Source organism: Dreissena polymorpha, chromosome 13, assembly GCF_020536995.1.
Source record: "Dreissena polymorpha isolate Duluth1 chromosome 13, UMN_Dpol_1.0, whole genome shotgun sequence".
Lineage (NCBI taxonomy): Eukaryota > Metazoa > Mollusca > Bivalvia > Myida > Dreissenidae > Dreissena > Dreissena polymorpha.
Genome location: NC_068367.1, coordinates 51,597,510 through 51,623,096, shown reverse-complemented (window position 1 = coordinate 51,623,096; position 25,587 = coordinate 51,597,510). Strand labels below are relative to the sequence as shown.

General features: G+C 38.2%; 1 protein-coding gene across 2 annotated transcripts in view; it reads right to left on the bottom strand.

The window, feature by feature from the left end:
* Positions 1-25,587, bottom strand: part of LOC127855440 (integrin alpha-6-like) — a 128,702-nt gene that overhangs the window by 82,953 nt on the left and 20,162 nt on the right. For both annotated transcript variants that reach the window (XM_052391016.1, XM_052391015.1), the window contains exon 2: positions 379-506. In XM_052391016.1, the coding sequence (XP_052246976.1) occupies positions 379-506 (128 nt within the window). The remainder of the gene's footprint in view (positions 1-378; positions 507-25,587) is intronic.

Here is a 25,587-nt window from a genome sequence, read left to right as displayed (position 1 = left end):
ATTCAGTTAATGCACAATGTTACTGTATGCACAACAAAGGGACATAACTGATACACCAGAAGTATCACTGGAGAACTGCAACCAAGGGAATTAACACACATTTTGTAATACAATGAACATGGCTATTGATCCAAATGACAACTACTACTTTCAAATAACTTTAAAAGTTTTGGTTAATACCGAGGATTTGATATATTTTTAAAAGAAATATTCTAAAAAATAAAACTTAGGTAGGGGTAATTGGACACATATGTAAATTCTGTCCCAAAAGAACAAAATTAATCTACTTGGAAATCAGCACAACTCACATTAATATGCTTACATCTATAACAATTCATAATTCTTGAAATATTGTATACAATGTGACACTGCTTATACCATATTGATCCTTCAGCAGAATTTCACAATCATCCTTCTTAGAGGAGAGGGCATTGCATCTGTATATGCCACCTGTGCTGTTCTCTTTAGAAGTTGCAATATTTAACTTTGGTGCACCAACTAGTATACTGAAAATAAAGAGTACATCCATCTGAAAACGTTTTTTTTAACACTAATATTACACAGGTACTGTGACAAACTGTGCAAAATATTAAATTCATGTCTGTATCCCAAATTAATATCAGACACACACATAACACACACACATAATACTCCATCACAAATGCCATGTGTTTGAAAATGAAGAATGAAAAGTGCCATGTGTTTGACAAGAGCACCGCCTTGCGGGTGCAGACCGCTCATCTAATTTTTTTTTAAAGGTGAAGGGACTCTCATTTTCAATCACAAAGGAGGGAGGGGTGGAGTGAAGAGGGGTGCATTGTGTGGGGGTGTGGACATTTATTACATTATCTTCCAAAAAAAGGAAAAAAATATAAATTGGGGGGGGGATTCTTGGGATCGATGGTTGGACGGTATTTCAAACATAAAATTAATAAAAATAAATTTTTGTGTTTTTTTAACTGTTTCAAAAAGGTGGGGGTATATAGTGTGAGGGTGTGGTGGTAATTTGTGTGATGATCTTAAAAAAAAAAAATATTTAGGGGGGGGGGGGGGGGGATTCGGGTTTGGGGGAGGTGGGGTGGGGGGGGATTCTTGGGTGCGATGGTTGGACGGTGTTTCAGACATAAAATAATCAAAATAAATAGTTTTTTTTTTAACCGTTTAAAAAAAAATAATTGGGGAGGGGGTGGGGGGGGGTATAGTGTGAGGGTGTGGTGGTCATTTGTGATATGATCTTAAAAAAAAAAAAAATAAAAAAAAATAGGGTTGGGGGGGAGAAGGGGGGGCACGGGCGATGGTTTGGGTGGAGTCTATTGTGGTATGTCAGGTAAGAGTAGTTTTGTCAAAGTATCAATCAAATCTAATCATAAATAAAGAAGTTATGGCAATTTTAGCAAAATTTAATAATTTGACCTTGAGAGTCAAGGTCATTCAAAGGTCAAGGTAAAATTCAACTTGCCAGGTACAGTAACCTCATGATAGCATTTAAGTATTTGAAGTTTGAAAGCAATAGCCTTGATACTTAAGAAGTAAAGTGGATCGAAACACAAAATTTAACCATATATTCAAAGTTACTAAGTCAAAAAAGGGCCATAATTCCATAAAAATGACATCCAGAGTTATGCAACTTGTCCTTTTACTGTACCCTTATGATAGTTTGCGAGTGTTCCAAGTATGAAAGCAATATCTATGATACTTTAGGGGTAAAGTGGACCAAAACACAAAAAAAACTAAAACTTTCAATAAAGGGCCCATAATTCCGTCCAAATGCCAGTCAGAGTTACATAACTTTGCCTGCGCAGTCCCCTTACAATAGTTAATAAGTGTTGCAAGTATGAAAGCAATAGCTTTGATACTGTAGGAATAAAGTGGACCTAAACACAAAACATAACCAAATTTTCAATTTTCTAAGTATAAAAAGGGCACATAATTCTGTCAAAATGCCAGTCAGAGTTACATTACTTTGCCTGCACAGTCCCCTTATGATAGTTAGTAAGTGTTGCAAGTATGAAAGCAATAGCTTTGATACTTAAGGAATAAAATGGACCTAAACACAAAACTTAACCAAAATTTTCAATTTTCTAAGTATAAAATTGACCCCCTGCGAAATGTTGTTCTGCAGTTCACGAATAATTCATGAACAGTTCATGAACTGTTCGTGAACTGAGTTCATGAATTGTTCACGAATAGTTCGTGAACAGAAAATGAGCCACGTCTGTGAAAAGTTCTTGAAATTTTAGTTCATGAACTGTTCATGAACACTAATGGCATGAAGTGTTCATGAAATATTCTTGAAACCTAATGGCATGAAGTGTTCATGAACTATTCTTGAACCATTATGGCATGAAATGTTCATGAACTATTCACGAACACCAATGGCATGAAGTGTTCTTGAACAGTTCATGAACAACACAACTCTTGAAAAATTCTTCAGGGTTTTGCTGTTCACGAACAGTTCATGAACATTTTCCTTCTATTTTTCAATGGCTCATTTTCTGTTCACGAACTGTAAGTGAATAGTTCATGAACCATAGTTCTTCAAGAGTTCATGAACTGAGGTGGCATGAAGTGTTCATGAACTATTCATGAACAAGACTTTGTCAATTTATGCAAAGGTTATCATAAGTGTTACTAAAGCTCAACAAACAGGTCAGGGTAAGAAGAAACAAGTCTTGTATTAGCACTTAACATATTGATAGCAACATATAACAATAATTTAAATATAACACTAATAACTGAGATACAAGTGGTTTGATAATACTCTTTAAATTTCATAATACAACTTTGCACTATATGTTCATGAATAATTCATGTATTGAAAAGATTATGAATAGTCTCATTTTCAGTTCAAGAATCATTTACTAATCAATGGTTTCCCTGAAATGGTTACACTTACAGTGCCAAAGAACTTGAAATGGAACCAATGGCTGATCAGTTCAGCCGGTAATTTATTAGACTTACACTTTCAAATATAACATAAACCATGTGCCTTCCGTTTCAACTTCCTGTGCACACAATATTTTTTCTTTGTAAAAACAGCAATGCAATGAACATTGAGTTCTTGATATCATCTTAAACTGTTCTTGAAATAAGATGTCCTTAAAACGTTCTTAAACTTGTCTTTTAAGTCTTCCAAGAACAATGACAGATCCTTTTAAGAACATATTAGATTCTTAAAAAGTCCATCATACGTTTGAAAACATTGTGTAGACCATTTTAAAGAACATCAGAAGGAAACATGTTGTTCAAAAAAGTTCTTAAAGAGTTCAAGAATAGTTTAAGAATAATTCAAGAACAGCAAAGGTCCTTAAAAAGTTATTGAAGTGTTCCTGAAAGCAGTTCTTGAACAGTTCTTGTAAAAATGTTCTTAAAATTCTCTAGAACAGGTCAAGAACTCTAACTTACAGTGGTGAAAGTACTATGCATATTCATACTAACTTCACAGGTTTCACAAATCTACAAGATTTGTATGCTAGACATTTCAATATTACTTTCAAAAATATGTATGAAACATCTAGCACAAAGGAATTCATGAATTATTCATGATGGATCCCTAAAGTCTGTCTCAGAAAAGTCATTAGAAATACTTGTGCATGAAATGTTCATCACTAAGTATTTATGGTTAGATGAAGAACTGTTCATGAACTTTGAAATGTTCAACAATAATTCATAAACAGTTCATGAACATGTCTTAAGAACAGTTCATGTCCAAAAGTTCATGAACCAAGCTCAGGAACTTTTTCAGAACCGTTCATGAACAGTTCTTGATTGGCTTGAAGTGTTCATGAAATCATGAACAACATTTCGCTGGGGGGCACATAATTCTGTCAAAATGCACACCACAGTTATCTAACTTTGCCTGCCCAGTCCCCTCATGATAGTAAGTAAGTGTACCAAGTTTGAATGCAATAGCATTGATACTTTCTGAAAAAAGTGGACCTAAACGCAAAACTTAACCAAAATTTTCAATTTTCTAAGTATAAAAAGGGCACATAATTCAGTCAAAATGCACGCCAGAGTTATCTAACTTTGCCTGCCCAGTCCCCTCATGATAGTAAGTAAGTGTACAAAGTTTGAATGCAATAGCATTGATACTTTCTGAGAAAAGCGGACCTAAACGCAAAACTTAACCGGACGCCGACGCAGATGCAGACACCAAGGTGATGACAATAGCTCATAATTTTTTTTCAAAAAATAGATGAGCTAAAAATGAAAAATCAAAAGTGCCATGTGTTTAAAAATGAACAAGAGGGCCAAGATGGCCCTGGTTAGGGCCAAGATGGCCCTGGTTCGCTCACCTGAGAGGAGTCGGTTCATTTAATCTTTACCAAACGTCAAACATGACCTAGATATTGTCCTAACATCCTGGTCAAGTTTCATCATTATTGAACCAAAACTCTGGCGTATGGAGTGTTTTTGTTTTTGTAAGATTTTACCTGGTGACCTATATTTTGAGTTGACCCCCCTTACCAAACATCAAACTTTGCTTACAAAAATAAATATTTTGACCAAGATTCATAAAATCTGAATCAAAATTGTGACCTCTAGAGTGTTTACAAGGATTTTGTATAATATAATGAAAATTTGGACAATCTAAGGGCAATAATTATGGCATTAATTATGTGATTTTGCTCATTATCAAACTTGCCTGAGATCTTTCAGCAACTTTCATAAAGAATGCTTGAGAAGTGTGAATGCTAGAGTGTTTACAAACCAAATGTAGACGAAAGGACGGCAGACTTCTATAGTGTTCGATCACAAGGTTTCTCTCTAGTCACATAAGGAAAACTGCCCCCCCCCCCCTGGCGGCCATGTTTTTTGACTGAACAGGACCATTTGCGAATCATATGAGATATATATAAAACCAATCATTTCACCAAGTTACATAATGATTGGGCAAAAAATATGACTTCTAGAGTGTTCACAAGCTTTTACTATATAAATATAAGAAAACTGCCCCCCCCCCCCCCCCCCCCCCTCTGCAGCCATGTTATTCAACTGACCGGAACCACTTTTTAACTCAACTCTCGTATCAAGGAAACAAATGTTCTGACCAAATTTCATGAAAATTGGGCCAAAAATGTGACTTCTAGAGTGTTCACATGTTTTCACTATATACATATAGAGAGCAAGAGATATGTTCATCAGAAACACAATGCCCCCTATTGCGCCGCTTTAATTTTTTTTATTTTTTTTAACTTTGACCTTGAAGGATGACCTTGACCTTGAACTTCCACCACTCAAAATGTGCAGCTTCATGAGAATGCCGCTTTGAAAATTTTTGGGTTTTTTTACCTTTGACCTTGAAGAATGACCTTGACCTTGAACTTCCACCACTCAAAATGTGCAGCTTCATGAGATACACATGCATGCCAAATATCAAGTTGCTATCTTCAATTTTAATGAACGATGACCTTGACCCTTCACCACTCAAAATGTGCAGCTCCATGATATGCACATGAACTTCACATATTAAATTGCCTAAGCTTCAATATTGCAGAAGTGACATTACATGAGCAATTTTGACCCATATATTTGACCTTGAAGGATGACCTTGACCTTGACCTTTCACAACTCAAAATGTGCAGCTTTATGAGATACACGTGCATGCCAAATATCAAGTTGCTATCTTCAATATTGCAAAAGTACTCATAAAATGAGCCATTTGGGCCACATATACTTGACCTCTGACCTTGAAGGAGTACCTTGACCTTGACCTCTCACCACTCAAAATGTGCAGCTCCATGAGATACACATGCATGCCAAATATCAAGTTGCTATCTTGAATATAGAAATATTGCAAAAGTGTACATTAAATGAGCGATTTTGACCCATATATTTGACCTTTGACCTTGACCTTGACCTTTCACCACTCAAAATGTGCCGCTCCATGAGATACATATGCATACCAAATATCAAGTTGCTATCTTCAATATTGCAAAAGTTATTGCAAATGTTTAAGTTTTCGCAAACCAACAGACCAACAGACCAACCAACGAACAGACCAACAGACAGCAAAAACAATATGTACCCCACTACTATAGTGGGGGACATAAAAATATTATGGCCAATGGTGAAGTTTTTTGGACCGACAGACGCCATATATTTGACATTTGACCTTGAAAGATGACCTTGACCTTCACCTTTCACCACTAAAAATGTTCAGCTCCATGAGATACACATGCATGCCAAATATCAAGTTGCTATCTTCAATAGTGAAAAAGTTATGGCCAATGTTAAAGTTGTTTTCAGACGGACGGACAGACTGACTGACATACTGACATACTGACGGACAGTTCAACTGCTATATGCCACCCTACCGGGGGCACAAAAATGCCCCGCCCACTGGTGGCCATGTTTTTCACCGATCTGGACCATGTTCGAACTCGTCCGAGCTATCAATAAAACCAATGTTTTGTCCAACTTTCATGATGATTGGGCAAAAATTGTGACTTCTAGTGTGTTTACAAGGTTTCTCTATAGCCAAATAAGGAAAACTGCCCCGCCCACTGGCGACCATGTTTTTCAACGGACCAGAACAACTTTTGAACTCAAACAACATATCATTAAGACAAACATTTTGACAAAGTTACATGAAGATTGGGCATGAAATGTGACTTCTACAGTGTTTACAAGCTTTTTCTTTTTTTTGACCTAGTTTTTGACCCAGCATGACCCAGTTTCCAACTCCATAGAGATATCATTGGGACAAATCTTCTGACCAAGTTTCATTAAGATCGGAAGAAAAATGTGGCCTCTAGAGTGTTTACAAGGTATCTCTATAGCCAAATAAGGAAAACTGCCCCGCCCACTGGCGGCCATGTTTTTCAACAGACCAGAACCACCTTTGAACTCAACCAACATATCATTAAGACAAACATTGTGACAAAGTTTCATGAAGATTGGGCATGAAATGTGACTTCTACAGTGTTTACAAGGTTTTTCTTTTTTTTTACCTAGTGACCTAGTTTTTCACCCGGCATGACCCAGTTTCGAACTCGACCGAGATATCATTGGGACAAAGCTTCTGACCAAGTTTCATGAAGATCGGAAAAGAAATGTTCCCTCTAGAAAATACACTGTATTATTATGAAAACATTATTAGTCAAGGGGAGTAACTACTGTAAACTTAAATGCAATATTAAGAAGAGTTGTCTCGCATGTTACATGACCTTAATTCATGATTGTTTACAAGCCTTTTTACTATATAAATATAAGGAAAACTGCCCGTCCCCCTGGCAACCATGTTTTTCAACGGACCGGAACCATTTTCGAACTCAACTCTCATATCAAGAAACAAATGTTCATACCATATTTCATGAAAATTGGGCCAAAATGTGACTTCTAGAGTAATCACATGTTTTCACTAAATACATATACAGAAAAATGCCCCGCCCACTGGCGGCCATGTTTTTTCACCGATCTGGACCATTTTCAAACTCGTCCGAGAAATCAATCAAACCAATGTTTTGACCAACTTTCATGATGATTGGGCAAAAATTGTGACTTCTAGAGTGTTTACAAGGTTTCTCTATAGCCAAATAAGGAAAACTGCCCCGCCCACTGGCGGCCATGTTTTTCAACAGACCGGAACCACTTTTAAACTCAACCAACATATTAAGACAAACATTTTGACAAAGTTACATGAAGATTGGGCATGAAATGTGACTTCTACAGTGTTTACAATTTTTTTCCTTTTTTTGACCTAGTGACCTAGTTTTTGACCCGGCACAACCCAGTTTCGAACTCGACCGAGATTTCATTGGGACGAAGCTTCTGACCAAGTTTCATGAAGATCGGACAATAAATGTGGCTTCTAGAGTGTTTACGAACAAATGTGGACGGACGGACAGACATACAGCCTGCAATTTCATGACTCTTTAGCAAATATAACTTACAGTTATTGTTTTCTAATTGATTCAACAGGATAAGAGATTTATTCATATATCACTGCCATCATGCCACTTGAGATATGCACTTGAAAAGATGTGAACCACTTTTGGGCCCCTTAACATATCACAAGATGTATCTAAAGTAAGGGGTAGAGCTTATTATTTTCTGGAATGTATTACAGTGAATGTTATCAAACTGGCAATGCACTCAATTTTAATTAAACATTATGCATATTTTGTAATACCATTACTTTATTAAATTAACAAATTCAGAAATAATCTTGGTAATGTTGCATTCTAGTCAGGAACTGGTTCCAAAGTAATTGCTCAATAAAATATTATTGGGATAACACAATGTGCATTTACATCAAAAAAGAAACATGCACAAGATTGTATAAAGCATGGAGTATTGCTTGAAAATGTTTCATTTGGAGAGTATGTGGTATTGTAGGTCCTATTGGAGAACATGTGATATTTTTTGTGATATTAGGCAACCTGTGCTATTGTTTGTGATAGTGTAAGGTGTGTGGCAGTGTTTTGGTACTGCATGGACAGCAGGGTATTCTTGTGTTATTACAGATCATGTTGTATATATCATATTATTAGAGAGCATGACTGTGGTATTTAATATAGCATAGAATACCATAAGCATAAGAATATGGTAATGTTTGTGATATTTGGAAAGCATATGATATTGTTTGTAACATTTGGAGAGCACGTGGTCTTGTTTGTGATATTGGAGAGCATGCAGTAAATCGTGTGTGATATTGGAGAGCATGCAGTAAATCATGTGTGATATTGGAGAGCGTGTGGTATTGTTTGTGATATTGGAGAGCATGCAGTAAATTGTTTGTGATATTGGACAGCATGCAGTAAATTGTTTGTGATATTGGAGAGCATGCAGTAAATCATGTGTGATATTGGAGAGCATGTGGTATTGTTTGTGATATTGGAGAACATGCAGTAAATCATGTGTGATATTGGAGAGCATGCAGTAAATCGTGTGTGATATTGGAGAGCATGCAGTAAATTGTGTGTGATATTGGAGAGCATGCAGTAAATCGTGCGTGATATTGGCCCATAATTCCGTCCAAATGCCAGTCAGAGTTACATAACTTTGCCTGCACAGTCCCCTTATGATAGTTAATAAGTGTTGCAAGTATGAAAGCAATAGCTTTGATACTTAAGGAATAATGTGGACCTAAACACAAAACTTAACCAAATTTTCAATTTTCTAAGTATAAAAAGGGCACATAATTCTGTCAAAATGCAGGCCAGAGTTATCTAACTTTGCCTGCCCAGTCCCCTCATGATAGTTAGTAAGTGTACCAAGTGCGTGATATTGGAGAGCATGTGGTATTGTTTGTGATATTGGAGAGCATGCAGTTAATTGTTTGTGATATTCAAATTGGACAGCATGCAGTAAATTGTTTGTGATATTGGAGAGCATTATGGCCATGTTTGTGATATTGGAAAGCATGCAGTAAGTTGCTTGTAATATTGGAGAGCATATGGTATTGTTTGTATTATTGAAAAGCATTTTATATTGCTTGTGATAGCAGCAAATATAAAGTAATATTTTTTATATTGGATAGCAAGTGCTAGTGCTTTAAGTATAGCGTAATAGACGTTAGTCCTTAAACATTATCTGGGGAATATTTTTAATCACTTGCAGTAAAATTGGTTTATTGTAATGCTTTGAGTTGATCTAATTATATTACAATCACAGTTCCCATAATGAAAACCACAGGGTTTACACAAAATAGCACATCCATTGATAGAAAGTGAAGGCAGCACTTTATGCTAATAAACCTGTCACATACAGCTTTTACAAAAGCTGGCTCTGCAATGTAACAATGAGATAACCTACATCTTTTGTTCCCCAAGTAATGAATAACAATCTATTTTGTTTATCAGCTTATGTCGAAACAATGAGCAACAAAACAAAGAAATTTAGCTTTCAACCAAACAATTTACTTCATCTGTCAGCAAATAACACAACTAATGTGAGAAAAAATGGGCCTATTTAGATAGTGATAACCATGTAAATGAATGAATCATGTAATAAATTAGATCTTTCTTGGGGATTTTATGTCTTTTTCTTATTTTCCACATCTGCAATTATTTTCAGAGCCTGGTTATTTAAGCATTTCATATCAATATAATAGTTTTAATCTTCTTTTGAACGAAAATAATAGACCAGTCTAAATGCAATGCAGATAATGGGAAATTGACAACAAGCAAAAAGATCAAATTGAGCCATAATAGTAAACTCAATCCGTAATTGACAAGTATCTATTTGTAAATGAGTATGTACCGTTTGGTCAATTAACATGTATCGTTTGGTCAATTAACATGTATCCTTTGGTCAATTAACATGTACCAATTGATGAATGAGCATGTATCTATTGGTCAACTAACATGTATCAATTTGTTAATAAGCATGTATCTATAAGTCAATTAACATCTATCTATTGGTCAATTAACATGTATCTATTGGTAAATTAACATGTATCTATTGGTCAGTTAACATGTATCAACTTGAAAATTAGCAATGTATCTAGTGGTCAATTAATATGTATCTATTGGTTTATGAACATGTTTTTATTGATAAATAAACACATATCTATTGGTAAATGAGCATGCATTTAGTGGTCTATGAGCACGTATCTAGTGGTCAATTAACATGTATCTATTGGTAAATGAACATGTATCTATTGGTCAATTAACATGTATCAATTGGTAAATGAGCATGTATCTATTGGTCAATTAACATGTCTCTATTGGTGAATTAACATGTATCAATTGGTAAATGAGCATGTATCTATTGGTCAATTAACATGTCTCTATTGGTCAATTAACATGTATCAATTGGTAAATGAGCATGTATCTATTGGTCAATTAACATGTCTCTATTGGTCAATTAACATGTATCAATTGGTAAATGAGCATGTATCTATTGGTCAATTAACATGTCTCTATTGGTCAATTAACATGGTTCTATTGATCAAAATTTGAACATGTATCCATTGGTAGATCAAAGGCGAACATGTTTCAATTGATCAATGAACATGTATCTCTATTGATGGATGAGCATGTATCTAGTGGTATATGAACATGTATCTATCGGCCAATGGGCATGTATCCATTGGTAAATGAACATGTATCTATTGGTTAATTAACATGTATCTTTTGGTCGATGTACATGTATCTATTGATCAATGTACATGTATCTATTGGTCAATGAATATGTATCTATTGTTTAATAAACATGTATCTATGTGTCAATAATCATGTATCTATTCATCAATTAACATGTATTTATTGGTCAATTAAGATGTATTGATTGGTCAATTAACATTTATCTATTGATCAATGAACATATATCTATTGATTAATGAACATGTATCTATTGGTCAATTAACATGTATCTATTGATCAATAAACATGTATCCATAGGTCAACTAGAAATGGCCCGGCAGAGGCCGACACATATGACCCCCATGCCGCATGTTTGACCCAGGGGCGCCCCAGGGTTGGTAATGGGGCCATGCATAGTTGAGATTGAATGCAATATCATTGATTCTTTCTGAGAAAAGTGGACCTAAACGCAAAACTTAACGGGACGCCAACGCCAACGCCAAGGTAATGACAATAGCTCATAATTTTTTTTCAAAAAATATTTGAGCTAACAAAATGATATATTTAACAATATGCAGATTCCTAACAGTTTAATATATTGGTCAATTTGCAGTGCTATTGCAGCTGTTATTAGTAAATTTCTCAATACCTGAGTATGAATTCAATCACATGAAATTGAAGTAATTTTACTGCAGTGTCTGATCAATGCCTGCATTTAATAGCATCATAAAACAGTTTTACCAATATGCAGTGAATTGATTCATGAATCATTAATTTTCAAAGAAGAGAACTGAACATCATTACTTTTCCAAATGCATGAAACATTCACAATTAGGAACAAAGAACTTGTTAGGAACATAAATTGTTTCCATTAATGAATAACACCTGACATGTTGAGACACATACCACACTATTAATTAATTGTGATATCCTAAAAATGTCAATTATAGATACTTCACCACATAATGAAAGTATGTTAAGCTCACACATCTTTCGCCAATAATATTTATTTCTTGTATTATTTTTCAATAAGTATGGGCACCTTTTTTAAAGAAGGGTTTAGTTTCAATCACATATGGTAAATCATTTGTGTCCTATTACATGTTTAAATAAATTGGCACACAATAACTGTGTGGCTTGTCATCAACTATATGCATCATTTTCATACTCTCATGGTTTATAAAATTCGTTGAAGAAATGGGTGTTATTGCTTTCTAAACCTAAACTGAGGTCAGTGTCATTTAACTAACTTACATGTATAACTACAATTCTATGTCTCAAAGACAATTCTGTGATCCATACCTATTTTTTTCATCAAGTAATATATCACAGGGGCGTAGATAATGGGGGGGCAGGGGGGGCGGCCGCCCCCCCAATATTTCAGCTAGTCATCGTTATATAAATAAACGTAAAATCCCCCAAAAATTGCCGCCCCAAAACCAGTATTTTTGTAATCACTCGCCGTCAGTGCAGAAGCCATGTGTCCCCTCTCCGTCTGCTCTGAGGTTGCCAATAGTGATGTGTCAATATCCCTTGTTAGGTGTCATAAACTAGGGGCCGGGGTAAATGTCATTGCGTTAATTGTTTCATTGTTCTTTTCCGTGATTGCACTGTCGGTGTTTTGATTAGGGACAGGCGATTCTTTTAATTTTAATTGATCGCTTTAATTCAAAGGTAACTGCCACTTTAAACAATTTTGAGTAAATATACGCGTGAAAAACAGTAATTAGTTTGAAAATATTTTTGTTCTCTAAGTACATCAGTAAACTCTGATTGATGAATTTTATGTTGTAATTAGAGTTTTTGGAAAGAAAATAACATTTATATCAACATGAAAGTTCCCCCAAAACGCACCATATTAATTGTAATTATTTTTTTTTCTGAACCACGGGAGAGGACAACCCTCTCAAACGAACCTCTTTATGTTCCCAGTACAGAAATTGGACCGCCCCCCCAATGTTGGGAGGTTATCTACGCCCCTGTATCAGCTTGGTCATGGCTTTTGTCAGGCATTGAAAAGTGTTTGAGTCTGCTTAGACAAGTGTACAAACAGTACTTAACCCTTTGCATGCTGGGAAATTTGTTGTCTGCTAAAATGTCGTCTGCTTAATTTCTAAAATTAGCATTTTTTTCGATTTTTTTTTCAAATAATATTATCAGAATAGCAAACAGTTTGGATCCTGATGAGACCCCACGTTCTGTGGCGTCTCATCTGGATCTAAACTGTTTGCAAAGGCCTTCAAAATTTGGTTCCCGCACTGAAAGGGTTAATAAGCTTAGAGCCCGTAAAATATAAAAACCTTAATTAGCTGCACAAGTTATTAATCTGGGATAATACTTTCTGCATACGCTCAAGCCTTGTTTTCCAAGAGCACCACTCCGCTTTATTCCGAGAAAGAAGTTCCATCACCATTACAAGCATTTATAGCTTCATGAATAATGCAAATGATGCCTTCCAACAAGAGGCACTAGATTACTATATCTACAGGACATAATCCTCAATCAATTTACATATATCCTACGAATACTTCATGCAGCTATGTTTCGGTAGAAACGTTTTCGAATTTTTTACAAAGGTGGTCATTCAGTCTAAAACCAATTACAGTGCAATTTGCATGCAAATAATTTATACATTTATTAAGAATTACTCATATACCCTGTATGTATTTTAATATTTTAGAATATGAGTATTTATTTTTTATATAAAAAATATCAATTTATATTTCTAAATGTATTTACGTGGTGCAAATCATAATTATATGTACCTGAAAAAGCATACAGAACAATTGAAAGATCTCAACTTTACTACAGCAGCTGCTTCAGTCATTGTGTCATGATTTCAAAGTTATCATGCTCTTAGACTTCAGTATTAGTCCAACACAGGAGGTCTCCATGTTCCCTTACAGCTTTAACATGCATTATAAACTAAGCTGACAGCTATGGAACAAAAGAGGTATTAATTTCCTGACACAGCCATTGTGCATGACACACAATATATGAAATAGAGAGGCTCTGATTACAGACTCTCACTGCCAGTTGTAATTACTCTGCAAGAACAAAGCAGCTGGGAATTCATAAAAAGGGAACAAAATGGCTCAGTTTCTGGTATTTTCTGTTATTATTTTTTTCTGAAAATGACATAAAATTCTGGGTATGATTAACAGGACATAATGTATATGTTTTTGTTTGACCTAGTTAATGCACTCAAGTCTGGTAATATTATGTTTGATGAGACTTAACCACACTTGTATATTGAAATTGTGAAATTCTGGCAATTTTTGTGAGTCAAACCCATTCTGAAGACATAATAACACAATGTTATTACTTTAACATAATAAAATATGTTTCTAAAACATGGGAAAATCATGCAATTGGCTGATTTACTCCAATAGCAATTGACGACAAAAGTGGCATGAAATTATTATCTTGTAAATTATACAACTGCTGAAATAGGTCACAGCAACACAAAGGGGAACTTGATAGGGCAATACAAAATAGCTGTAATAAATATATCAGACTACAATTACACTATTATGCAATTTCTATATCAAGATAAATTTGCAGTGGAGTTATTTTAATAGCAAAAACCAAACAGCATTTGGACTTGTTCTAAGTCTGACTCAATTTAACCTAATTTAATCTAAACAATTTAACACAGCCAACAAAGAAAAATATTGAATATAATGTGCCTTTTATTGATGCTTATCAAATAAAATAAACATTTTTAAGAATTTGTAGATAATTTTTTGGGGTATATTGGAAAACATGTATAACCTACATGTATATCATATACATGTACACATAAATATTGTTATAAAATTAATGTCAAAGTCATTTAGGGTGACAGCTTTCAAATTCAAAACCTGATAGAAGCTTAAAAAGCTAAGATGGCAAGGAAAATATACATTTGAGTTGCATTGAGTGAGAAAGGTTCTTATGTCAAATATAATCAGCGTAGCTCCAGACCAGCCCCTGCACTAGCGCAGTCTGGTCAGGAGCTACCCCTGCACTAGCGCAGTCTGGTCAGGAGCTGCCCCTGCACTAGTGGAGTCTGGTCAGGAGCTACCCCTGCACTAGCGCAGTCTGGTCAGGAGCTACCCCTGCACTAGTGGAGTCTGGTCAGGAGCTACCCCTGCACTAGCGCAGTCTGGTCAGGAGCTAACCCTGCACTAGCGCAGTCTGGTCAGGAGCTACCCCTGCACTAGCGCAGTCGAGTCAGGAGCTACCCCTGCACTAGCGCAGTCCCTTCAGGAGTTACCCCTGCACTAGTGCAGTCTGGTCAGGAGCTACCCCTGCACTAGCGCAGTCTGGTCAGGAGGTACCCCTGCACTAGCGCAGTCTGGTCAGGAGCTACCCCTGCACTAGCGCAGTCTGGTCAGGAGCTACCTCTGCACTGGTGCAGTCTGGTCAGGAGCTACCCCTGCACTAGCCCAGTCTGGTCAGGAGCTACCTCTGCACTAGCGCAGTCTAGTCAGGAGCTACCCCTGCACTAGCGCAGTCCCTTCAAGAGCTACCCCTGCACTAGCGCAGTCTGGTCAGGAGCTACGCCTGCACTAGCGCAGTCTGGTCAGGAGCTACCCCTGCACTAGCCCAGTCTGGTCAGGAGCTACCTCTGCACTAGCGCAGTCTGGTAAGGAGCTACCTCTGCACTAGCGCAGTCTGGTCAGGAGCTACCCCTGCACTAGCGCAGTCTGGTCAGGAGCTACCTCTGCACTAGCGCAGTCTGGTCAGGAGCTACCCCTGCACTAGCCCAGTCTGGTCAGTAGCTACCCCTGCACTAGAACAGTCTGGTCCGGAGCTACCCCTGCACTAGTGCAGTCTGGTCAGGAGCTACCCCTGATCTAGCGCAGTCTGGTCAGGAGCTACCCCTGCACTAGCGCAGTCTGGTCAGGAGCTACCCCTGCACTAGCGCAGTCTGGTCAGGAGCTACCCCTGCACTAGCGCAGTCTGGTCAGGAGCTCCTACTGCACTGGTGCAGTCTGGTCAGGAGCTACCCCTGCACTAGCGCAGTCTGGTCAGGAGCTACCCCTGCACTAGCGCAGTCTGGCCAGGAGCTACCCCTGCACTAGCGCAGTCTGGTCAGGAGCTACCCCTGCACTGGCGCAGTCTGGTCAGGAGCTACCCCTGCACTAGCGCAGTCTGGTCAGGAGCTACCTCTGCACTAGCGCAGTCTGGTCAGGAGCTACCCCTGCACTAGCGCAGTCTGGTCAGGAGCTACCCCTGCACTAGCGCAGTCTGGTCAGGAGCTACCCCTGCACTAGTGCAGTCTGGTCAGGAGCTACCCTTGCACTAGCGCAGTCTGGTCAGGAGCTACCACTGCACTAGCACAGTCTGGTCAGGAGCTACCCCTGCACTAGCGCAGTCTGGTCAGGAGCTACCCCTCCACTAGCGCAGTCTGGTCAGGAGCTACCCTTGCACTAGAGCAGTCTGGTCAGGAGCTACCCCTGCACTAGCGCAGTCTGGTCAGGAGCTACCCCTGCACTAGCGCAGTCTGGTCAGGAGCTACCCCTGCACTAGCGCAGTCTGGTCAGGAGCTACCCCTGCACTAACGCAGTCTGGTCAGGAGCTACCCCTGCACTAGCGCAGTCTGGTCAGGAGCTACCCCTGCACTAGCGCAGTCTGGTCAGGAGCTACCCCTGCACTCGTGCGGTCTGGTCAGGAGCTACCCCTGCACTAGCACAGTCTGGTCAGGAGCTACCCTTGCACTAGCGAAGTCTGGTCAGGAGCTACCCCTGCACTAGCGCAATCTGGTCAGGAGCTTCCCTTGCACTAGCGCAGTCTGGTTAGGAGCTACCCCTGCACTAGTGCAGTCTGGTCAGGAGCTACCCCTGCACTAGCGCAGTCTGGTCAGGAGCTACCCCTGCACTAGCGCAGTCTGGTCAGGAGCTACCCCTGCACTAACGCAGTCTGGTCAGGAGCTACCCCTTCACTAGCGCAGTCTGGTCAGGAGCTACCCCTGCAATAGCGCAGTCTGGTCAGGAGCTACCCCTGCACTAGCGCAGTCTGGTCAGGAGCTACCCTTGCACTAGCGCAGTCTGGTCAGGAGCTACCACTGCACTAGCGCAGTCTGGTCAGAAGCTACCCCTGCACTAGCGCAGTCTGGTCAGGAGCTATCCCTGCACTAGCGCAGTCTGGTCAGGAGCTACCCCTGCACTAGCGCAGTCTGGTCAGGAGCTACCCCTGCACTAGCGCAGTCTGGTCAGGAGCTACCCCTGCACTAGCGCAGTCCCTTCAGGAGTTACCCCTGCACTAGCGCAGTCTGGTAAGGAGCTACCCCTGCACTAGCGCAGTCTGGTCAGGAGCTACCCCTGCACTAGCGCAGTCTGGTCAGGAGCTACCCCTGCACTAGCGCAGTCCCTTCAAGAGCTACCACTGCACTAGCGCAGTCTGGTCAGGAGCTACCCCTGCACTAGCGCAGTCTGGTCAGGAGCTACCCCTGCACTAGCGCAGTCCCTTCGAGAGCTACCCCTGCACTAGCACAGTCTGGTCAGGAGCTACCCCTGCACTAGCGCAGTCTGGTCAGGAGCTACCCCTGCACTAGCGCAGTCTGGTCAGGAGCTTCCCCTGCACTAGCCCAGTCTGGTCAGGAGCTACCCCTGCACTAGCGCAGTCTGGTCAGGAGCTACCCCTGCACTAGCGCAGTCCCTTCAAGAGCTACCCCTGCACTAGCGCAGTCTGGTCAGGAGCTACCCCTGCACTAGCGCAGTCTGGTCAGGAGCTGCCCCTGCACTAGCGCAGTCTGGTCAGGAGCTACCCCTGCACTAGCGCAGTCTGGTCAGGAGCTACCCCTGCACTAGTGCAGTCTGGTCAGGAGCTACCCCTGCACTAGCACAGTCTGGTCAGGAGCTACCCCTGCACTAGCGCAGTCTGGTCAAGAGCTACCCCTGCACTAGCGCAGTCTGGTCAGGAGCTACCCCTGCACTAGCGCAGTCTGGTCAGGAGCTCCTACTGCACTGGTGCAGTCTGGTCAGGAGCTACCCCTGCACTAGCGCAGTCTGGTCAGGAGCTACCCCCTCAGCTCATAAGACACACTAAACCATGCTTGACTTGCTAGCCAACAGGGTAGCCCGTGACCAGACTGTGTAAATGCGCAGACTTATCCTGAGCTATGCTGTTCCCATTAGGCATAAAACCAATTTTCAAATGATGCGGCTCTTATATAACACATTAACCAAATCTGATAACAGTGAAATACTTAATAATTATAGTCCTTTGAACATTTCTGCAATTATTGGCCCAACTTGCCAAATTCTCAGACAACAGAAAACATGTGCAATGTTGCCTTGCTGTATGATTATTAACAACAAATTACTTTATGATACTAATCTATATAATGTTACATGTCATAATACACTGCATACCGAGTTAAAATGGTCAAACTAGCTGTAAATTGCACATGAGCTGTGTGCATAAAGTGTTGTCCCAGATTAGCCTGTGCAGTCTGCACAGGCTAAATATCAGGGACAACACTTACCACTTTATGAATATTTTCTGTTTTAAGAAAGTCTCTTCTTAGCAAAAATCAAGTTTAGGCAGAAAGTGTCATCCTTGGTTAGCCTGGGACGACACTTTTACGCATATGCATTAAACCCCCTTTTCACAGAGCACTGCTTATCTATATTTATTGCAAACTCTGAAAGTTATTCACCAGAAAACGCCAGAGATCTTTCAGGCATCATACCTGTGATGCAATCAAGCTATTAAGCTACCCGAGACTAAGACTTGTGGCACAAACCATGAGTGCCAATAAAATGCACCATTACATTCACAATTAATCACTGCAGGTATTAATAAATACCTGATAAATCTCTTTATCATACTGTTACCAAAACTTGTCTAATTACTACATAGTGCAGAAAAACTGTACATTTACCTTGAACATAATAATTAATATAAATATAGAGAAATTCAACCAAAAAAAGCAAATTATGTAATCATTGCTATGATTTAATACATAAAAGTGTACTTAACAAGAGCTGTCTATATAGGATGACATATGCCCCCTAGAAACGCTTTGATAGAAGTTATGAGCATTTTTCGAAACCTAAACGCAGATTTCGAAACCTTTACGCGGACCCTAAGTTAAAGGTCAAAGTGAAAGGGGTCAAAATATGTGTGCGTATGGAAAGGCCTTGTCCATATACACATGCATACCAAATATGAAGGTTACATCTGACATAGAACTTATGAGCATTTTTCGAAACCTAAACACAAAGTGTGACGGACAGACAGACAGACGGACCGACAGACAGACGGACAGACAGACGGACAGTGTGATCACTATATGCCCTCCATTGGGGGCATAAAAAGTGCAATGTTTTGCTAAATGTGATTAATATTAACCAAAAGGTCCAATGGGTAAACTAATAAAATGGGAAATGAAGTAATTTACATATCTGATCATATAAATTGATAATCTGATTAAAATGCCCATAAGCTGTCCGTGAATTCTTGTTGCACTCAATCCAGACTTGATAATCAATTTCACTGCTTTTCCACAACATCTATACCAGTCTGCCATGGAGGAACAATGTGATAGGATTGTTTGACCTCTAAGTCTTTAAGTCTTTCCTGGAGGATAGAGCCAGTGGTCATATAATAATTTGCCTTTTTAATCAAGAGCTTTTCGTTCAAATATGACTTTAGTAGAGTGCTGTTAAATTTACATAACTAATACATCAAACAGTTTGCATACAAGCTCAACTTTATCAACTGGATTAAATTAACCAATTTTGTATAAACTGGATTAAATTCCTTGTAAAAAGAGGTGTATTGATTTTGTAGGGTAAATATAACTTGAACCTGCTAATAATAAATAGTGTAATTAAAATTAATCATCCATTATCCTCCACCACATACATGTATTGCACAAAGAAATTATTTCAATAAGATGGTCACAGGCCATAATCTAAGGTTGCTCTCATGAAATCAAAAGAAAATTAACTGTATTGATTAGCTATTTTATAATTTGACATAGATTATAAGAGCAAGTTTCACATATACATGTATCGCCATTATACATGATCTAAAACAATTCAATGAAAATTAGGCAAGAATTGTTGCCAGTTTGGAGTGTCAGTGTTCACCACCTTTTTCTATCATTTAACAGTAACCTTATTTTTAACGGTGCATCTGACCCAGTTCTGAACTCAACAGATATAGTATTGAAACATTTTATGTCCTCAACAAGTCTCATAAAGATAATGCAATTTATGTGGCCAAGCCAGTTTTTAAAAACTTGTGTCTTCAATTTTAACTCCTGACCTGATACAGGGTGATTTCTCAGGCTTGTCAGAGCTAGTACCGGTACACTGGCCTGTGACATATTGCATTGGACCCATTTTTGCAACATGTGGCTCATATTCCAATCTATGTTATAACGGGTTAGAGACAGATACCCCTCTTCAATCACAAACTTTTAAGAAATACAAAATATTGTGTATGATCAATATGGTGTCAGTTGCTGCTTAATACAAAGTATTAAAGATTCAGGAACAGGTTTTGTATGAAACATGAATACCTTTGATAATTTTCATTCACCAAAGGCCAACTGTACAAAATTATTTATGCAAATAAGAACTATCTGTCATCCTATGGATGTCAAAGGAACTTAATGGTTGGCAGGCCATTTACCTCAACCACATGCTGGCCTTAAGAAAGAGGAGGCTTTGTATAGCAAATAATATCAAATGAGATACTGAAATATCCATTTCTATACCGGACAACATCGTATTTTATTACATATATAGTTAAAATAATTTATTCACAACCAAACATTCAGAGCTAAACCTTAAGTTTATAATAATCACCATTCATAAGGTGCTGGGTTTGATGGCCTTTGAATGATCTGCTACTGGTTAAACATAAAGTGTTAAATTAACACAAACATTCTCTTTTTTTTCATTTTCAATCCACATTAATAACATTTCAAGATAATTGCCTAAGATATTTCAGACCAATAAATTTCTGTACCCATGCAGTGATTGGTGCAAAGAAACCCTGATACAATTTCATGATAACATTTTCCAAGGAACATGGCTTGAAATTTACAGAAATGTGAACTCTGTCACAACAAGGGCTGTTTGTAAAACATGCATGCCCCCCATATGGGCTGTCTGTTGTAGTGGCAGCCATTGTGTGAATACGATTTTTGTCACTGTGACCTTGACCTTTGGCCTAGTGACCTGAAAATCAAAAGGGGTCATCTGCGGGTCACGATCAATGTACCTATGAAGTGTCATGATCCTAGGCAAAAGCGTTCTTGAGTTATCATCCAAAAATCATTTTACAATTTCGGGTCACCGTGACCTTGACCTTGTGACCTCAAAATCAATAGGGGTCATCTGCAAGTCATGATCAATCTACCTATGAAGTTTCATGATCCTAGGCCCAAGCGTTCTTGAGTTATCATCCGAAAACCATTTTACTATTTCGGGTCACTGTGACCTTGACCTTTGACCTAGTTACCTCAAAATCAATAGGGGTCATCTGCGAGTCATGATCAATCTACCCATGAAGTTTCATGATCCTAGGCGTATTCGTTCTTGAGTTATCATCCGGAAACCATTTTACTATTTCGGGTCACCATGACCTTGACCTTTGACCTAGTGACCTCAAAATCAATAGGGGTCATCTGCAAGTCATGATCAATCTACCCATGAAGTTTCATGATCCTAGGCGTATGCGTTCTTGAGTTATCATTCAAAAACCATTTTACTATTTCTGGTCACCATGACCTTGACCTTTGACCTAGTGACCTCAAAATCAATAGGGGTCATCTGCGAGTCATGATCAATGTACCTATGAAGTTTCATGATCCTAGGCCCAAGCGTTCTTGAGTTATGGTCTGACAACCACCTGGTGGACGGACCGACAGACCGACCGACAAACCGACCGACAGACCGACATGAGCAAAGCAATATATCCCCTCTTCTTTGAAGTGGGGGAATAATTAATTGTTTGGAAGTGCTCTTTCAATCCACTTCTAACAAGGGACAAAATTGTCACAAAACCAGGTTTTCATTGTGAAAAAAAAATCTGATAAAGGGAAAAAACTCAAACTGAACTTTTGAAATGAACAAACAAAATTAACCCCCTTTGTAAGTTTGTTTAAAAAAAATAATCTATTTTTAGTCGTGGCGACCTTGACATTGGAGATATTGACGTGATTATTTCGTGCGACACACCGTACCATGATGGTGAACAAATGTGCCAAATGATTTTAAAATCTCACAATGAATGACATAGTTATGGCCAGGACAAGCTCATTTATGGCCATTTTTGACCTTTGAACTCAAAGTGTGACCTTGACCTTGGAGATATCGATGTAATTATTTCGCGCGACACACCGTCCAATGATGGTGAACAAATGTGCCAAATGCTTTTAAAATCTGACAATGAACGACATAGTTATGGCCCGGACAAGCTTGTTCCGCCAGCCCGCCAGCCAGCCAGCCAGCCCGCCCGCATTCGCCAATCTAATAACCAGTTTTTTCCTTCGGAAAACCTGGTTAAAAAGGCCAAACAAAATGAAGATTTTGTTTTATTTTCTTATTTAACCCACAGGCAAGTGTATAATAAATAACAATGAAATCATAAACATTGTGTTACATGCAAATAAGTATCTGTTACATGACTGTTATTATAGTGGATTTAAATTGACTGCACTTAGGGCAATTAAGTGCATCTGCATTGACTGATGTAACATCTGTTTAGAACACTTAAAGACCCTAAAGTGGCATAAACCCTTTCCCACTTAGATACGTATTTTGACGCATTTGAAGTCCCTTAGCAGGGTGCTCGTTTTTCACTTTTTACATCCCCATGAATAATAGTATACTTTTTTCCCCTATTTCAGCTAAAAATTCCCCCATTTTTTTTAAACTTTTATACCTATGTTGCCAGCTGGTATTGACAGTGATACTAACCTTTGATTAAATGTATATTTATGTAAATCACATTAAAATATAGCAATTTTAGGTGTTGAATGGTTGGTGAAAAGATCTTCTAAAATTCCCCCCTCTAAGGGCCCTGGCCCCAATCCCCCAAAGTGTATAATATATATAGCAAGAGCCCTGCTTAGAAAGTTACATTTTATTTAAGACCTTTCTTACTAGATTCAAGTTTTAAAGGCGTCAGTTAATTCCAACCCTTATATTATAACTGTTGAGAAGCGAACAGTGTAAAACCTAAACAGACTGCGAGTTACTCGCAAGCCGTTCTGATGCTGTTTGCACATACCATAAACAGTAGCCATTTTCACTGTGCTTCTAAGTGGGAAAGGGTTTAGTTTGAATTAACATAATATTTTGCCAACTTAGAAGTGTTTTACAAACATTTCACAAAATTTAATGTTCTTCGTACATGTAATTAGCTAACTTTAAGTATATTTTTAGTCCTATTGGACAATGATTGTTAACAATTTACACATTGACTACTACATGTATATAGAATAGCTTTCTAGCTAGACATTGTTGCAAAAAAAACTGACACACCAAAATAATATAATCATTCACTAGCACACTGTACAGTATTCTAACAAAGTGTTAATCAAGAAACAGCCCAACAACAGTGTCACAAAACAGCCAGCAACAAGCTGGAATTTTCACTGTTTTCTGAGAGCAATTATGAAAATGCCTGCCCAGCTCATAATAAGTAATTTGTGCAAAATGTGTTCATGCAGACCTCATCCCTATACTCCTAACAACTGTCAGAGTGCTTTTTAGCCTCTTCCATTATCTCCATCGTAACATACAGAGCACGCTCGATAGCATAAAAATGACCTGCAGTTCCGATCAATTTCTGCTTTACATATTATAAATGTTATCAACAAAGCCTGAATTATTAGTCTAGAAATGAAAGATTGCATGGCTCTCAAACAAATATACAAAATAATATAGTTAACTGTACACATATTTACATGCACATGTGTGCATATGTATTCCCATTATTAAATTATTTTGTGATGAGGATAAGTGAATAAAGAATAGAATACTCTGGGAAAAATTATTTGAACATACACTTTGTCGGAATTTATTAGATAATTTATTTCACGGGCTCCCTTACTTTAGTCTGATTTATTTGACCAAAACAAGATATATATTAATACAAATCTGACAAATACCATGGCAGCTGTAAGTCTGAATTGAAATGCCCTTGGGTTGGAAGCATGCATATGTTTTTATAAATCTAAATTAAACACTATTATTTTATTAAAAAACTAAAAGCTTTCTAATACTTGAAATTACATAAGATACAAAAGTGGATTGATGCAATAAATAACAATCAGAAAGCATTAGCTTAGTTTCAATGAGACAGTTATTGAAACAAGCTTCATTCAAAAACCTACCTTCCACTAAGCTTATAGTCCAAGGATTAAATTAGTTTGGCAAAATAATGATGTTTCCGCTCATCTTTGAAAAGTGATATATGACGCTATCCAAACACTTTTGCAACTGTTTTTAACCTTTGGTGTCTTAACATAATAAACAAGAGCTGTCTCCATACGATGACATTTGCCCTTGAAAAACGCTTTGATACAAGTTATGTGCATTTTTTGAAACCTAAACGAAGATTTTCAAACCTAATCGCAGACCCTAAGTTCAATGTCAAGGTCAAAGGGGTCAAAGTTTGTGTGCATATGGAAAGGCCTTGTCCATATACACATGCATGCCAAACATTTAGGTTACATCTGAAGCCACATAGAAGTTATAATCATTTTTCTAAACCTAAACTCAAAGTGTGACGGACAAACGGACGGAAAGCGCGATCACTATATTCAGGGGCTTAACAATACAAGTTAAAGTTAATAAATTTGGTGTGAGATGTAATTTGGGAATTTGTCAGTCATTCATTAAACCTTCAGAAACCATTTTGATTAATTTGTTACCTACACTGTATGATCATTAACTTACTATCTTCGGAACTTCTTTTGTTCATATGCAATCTAAATAAAGAATGAAATATTTATTGGACAATCAAACGCACACACAAGTAAACAAACGCAAAATTGGTGATTGAATCAATACCAATAACAGGACAATTGAATTACTTTTGGCTGGTCATGTTCTTTTGGTTCATTTCCCAGCCTTGGGGTTACTTGCTGAGTCAACAAATATTGTCAAGAAGGGATTGATGCTGATATGGGGATCATTCACAACAGTCCATTTATTTCAATATTCTGACAACACTGGGAAGAAAAGTTGAACAATCAATAGCATAACAGAACCCACATTATCTGTAATGGGAAATCAACTTACTGCAAATAGAAATTACCCAACACATCAATATTGCCCAGATAAAGAGATATGGTCATATAACTGCCAAAATGGATAAGAATACATCGATCCTCACTTGCCCAGGCTCACACAATACAAGAAATATAGATCCAGTAAATATTTGGGACATGATTGAAACCTCAACAAAAGATCCAATTCTGTGAAACACTCCCTCAGAAGATCAGGAAAGCTTGCTGATTAAAATGTCAAACTGATTTATTTACTTGCAAAAAGAATCTATTGTGTTATAAGAGTTTACAGTCAAATAAGCATTTCTC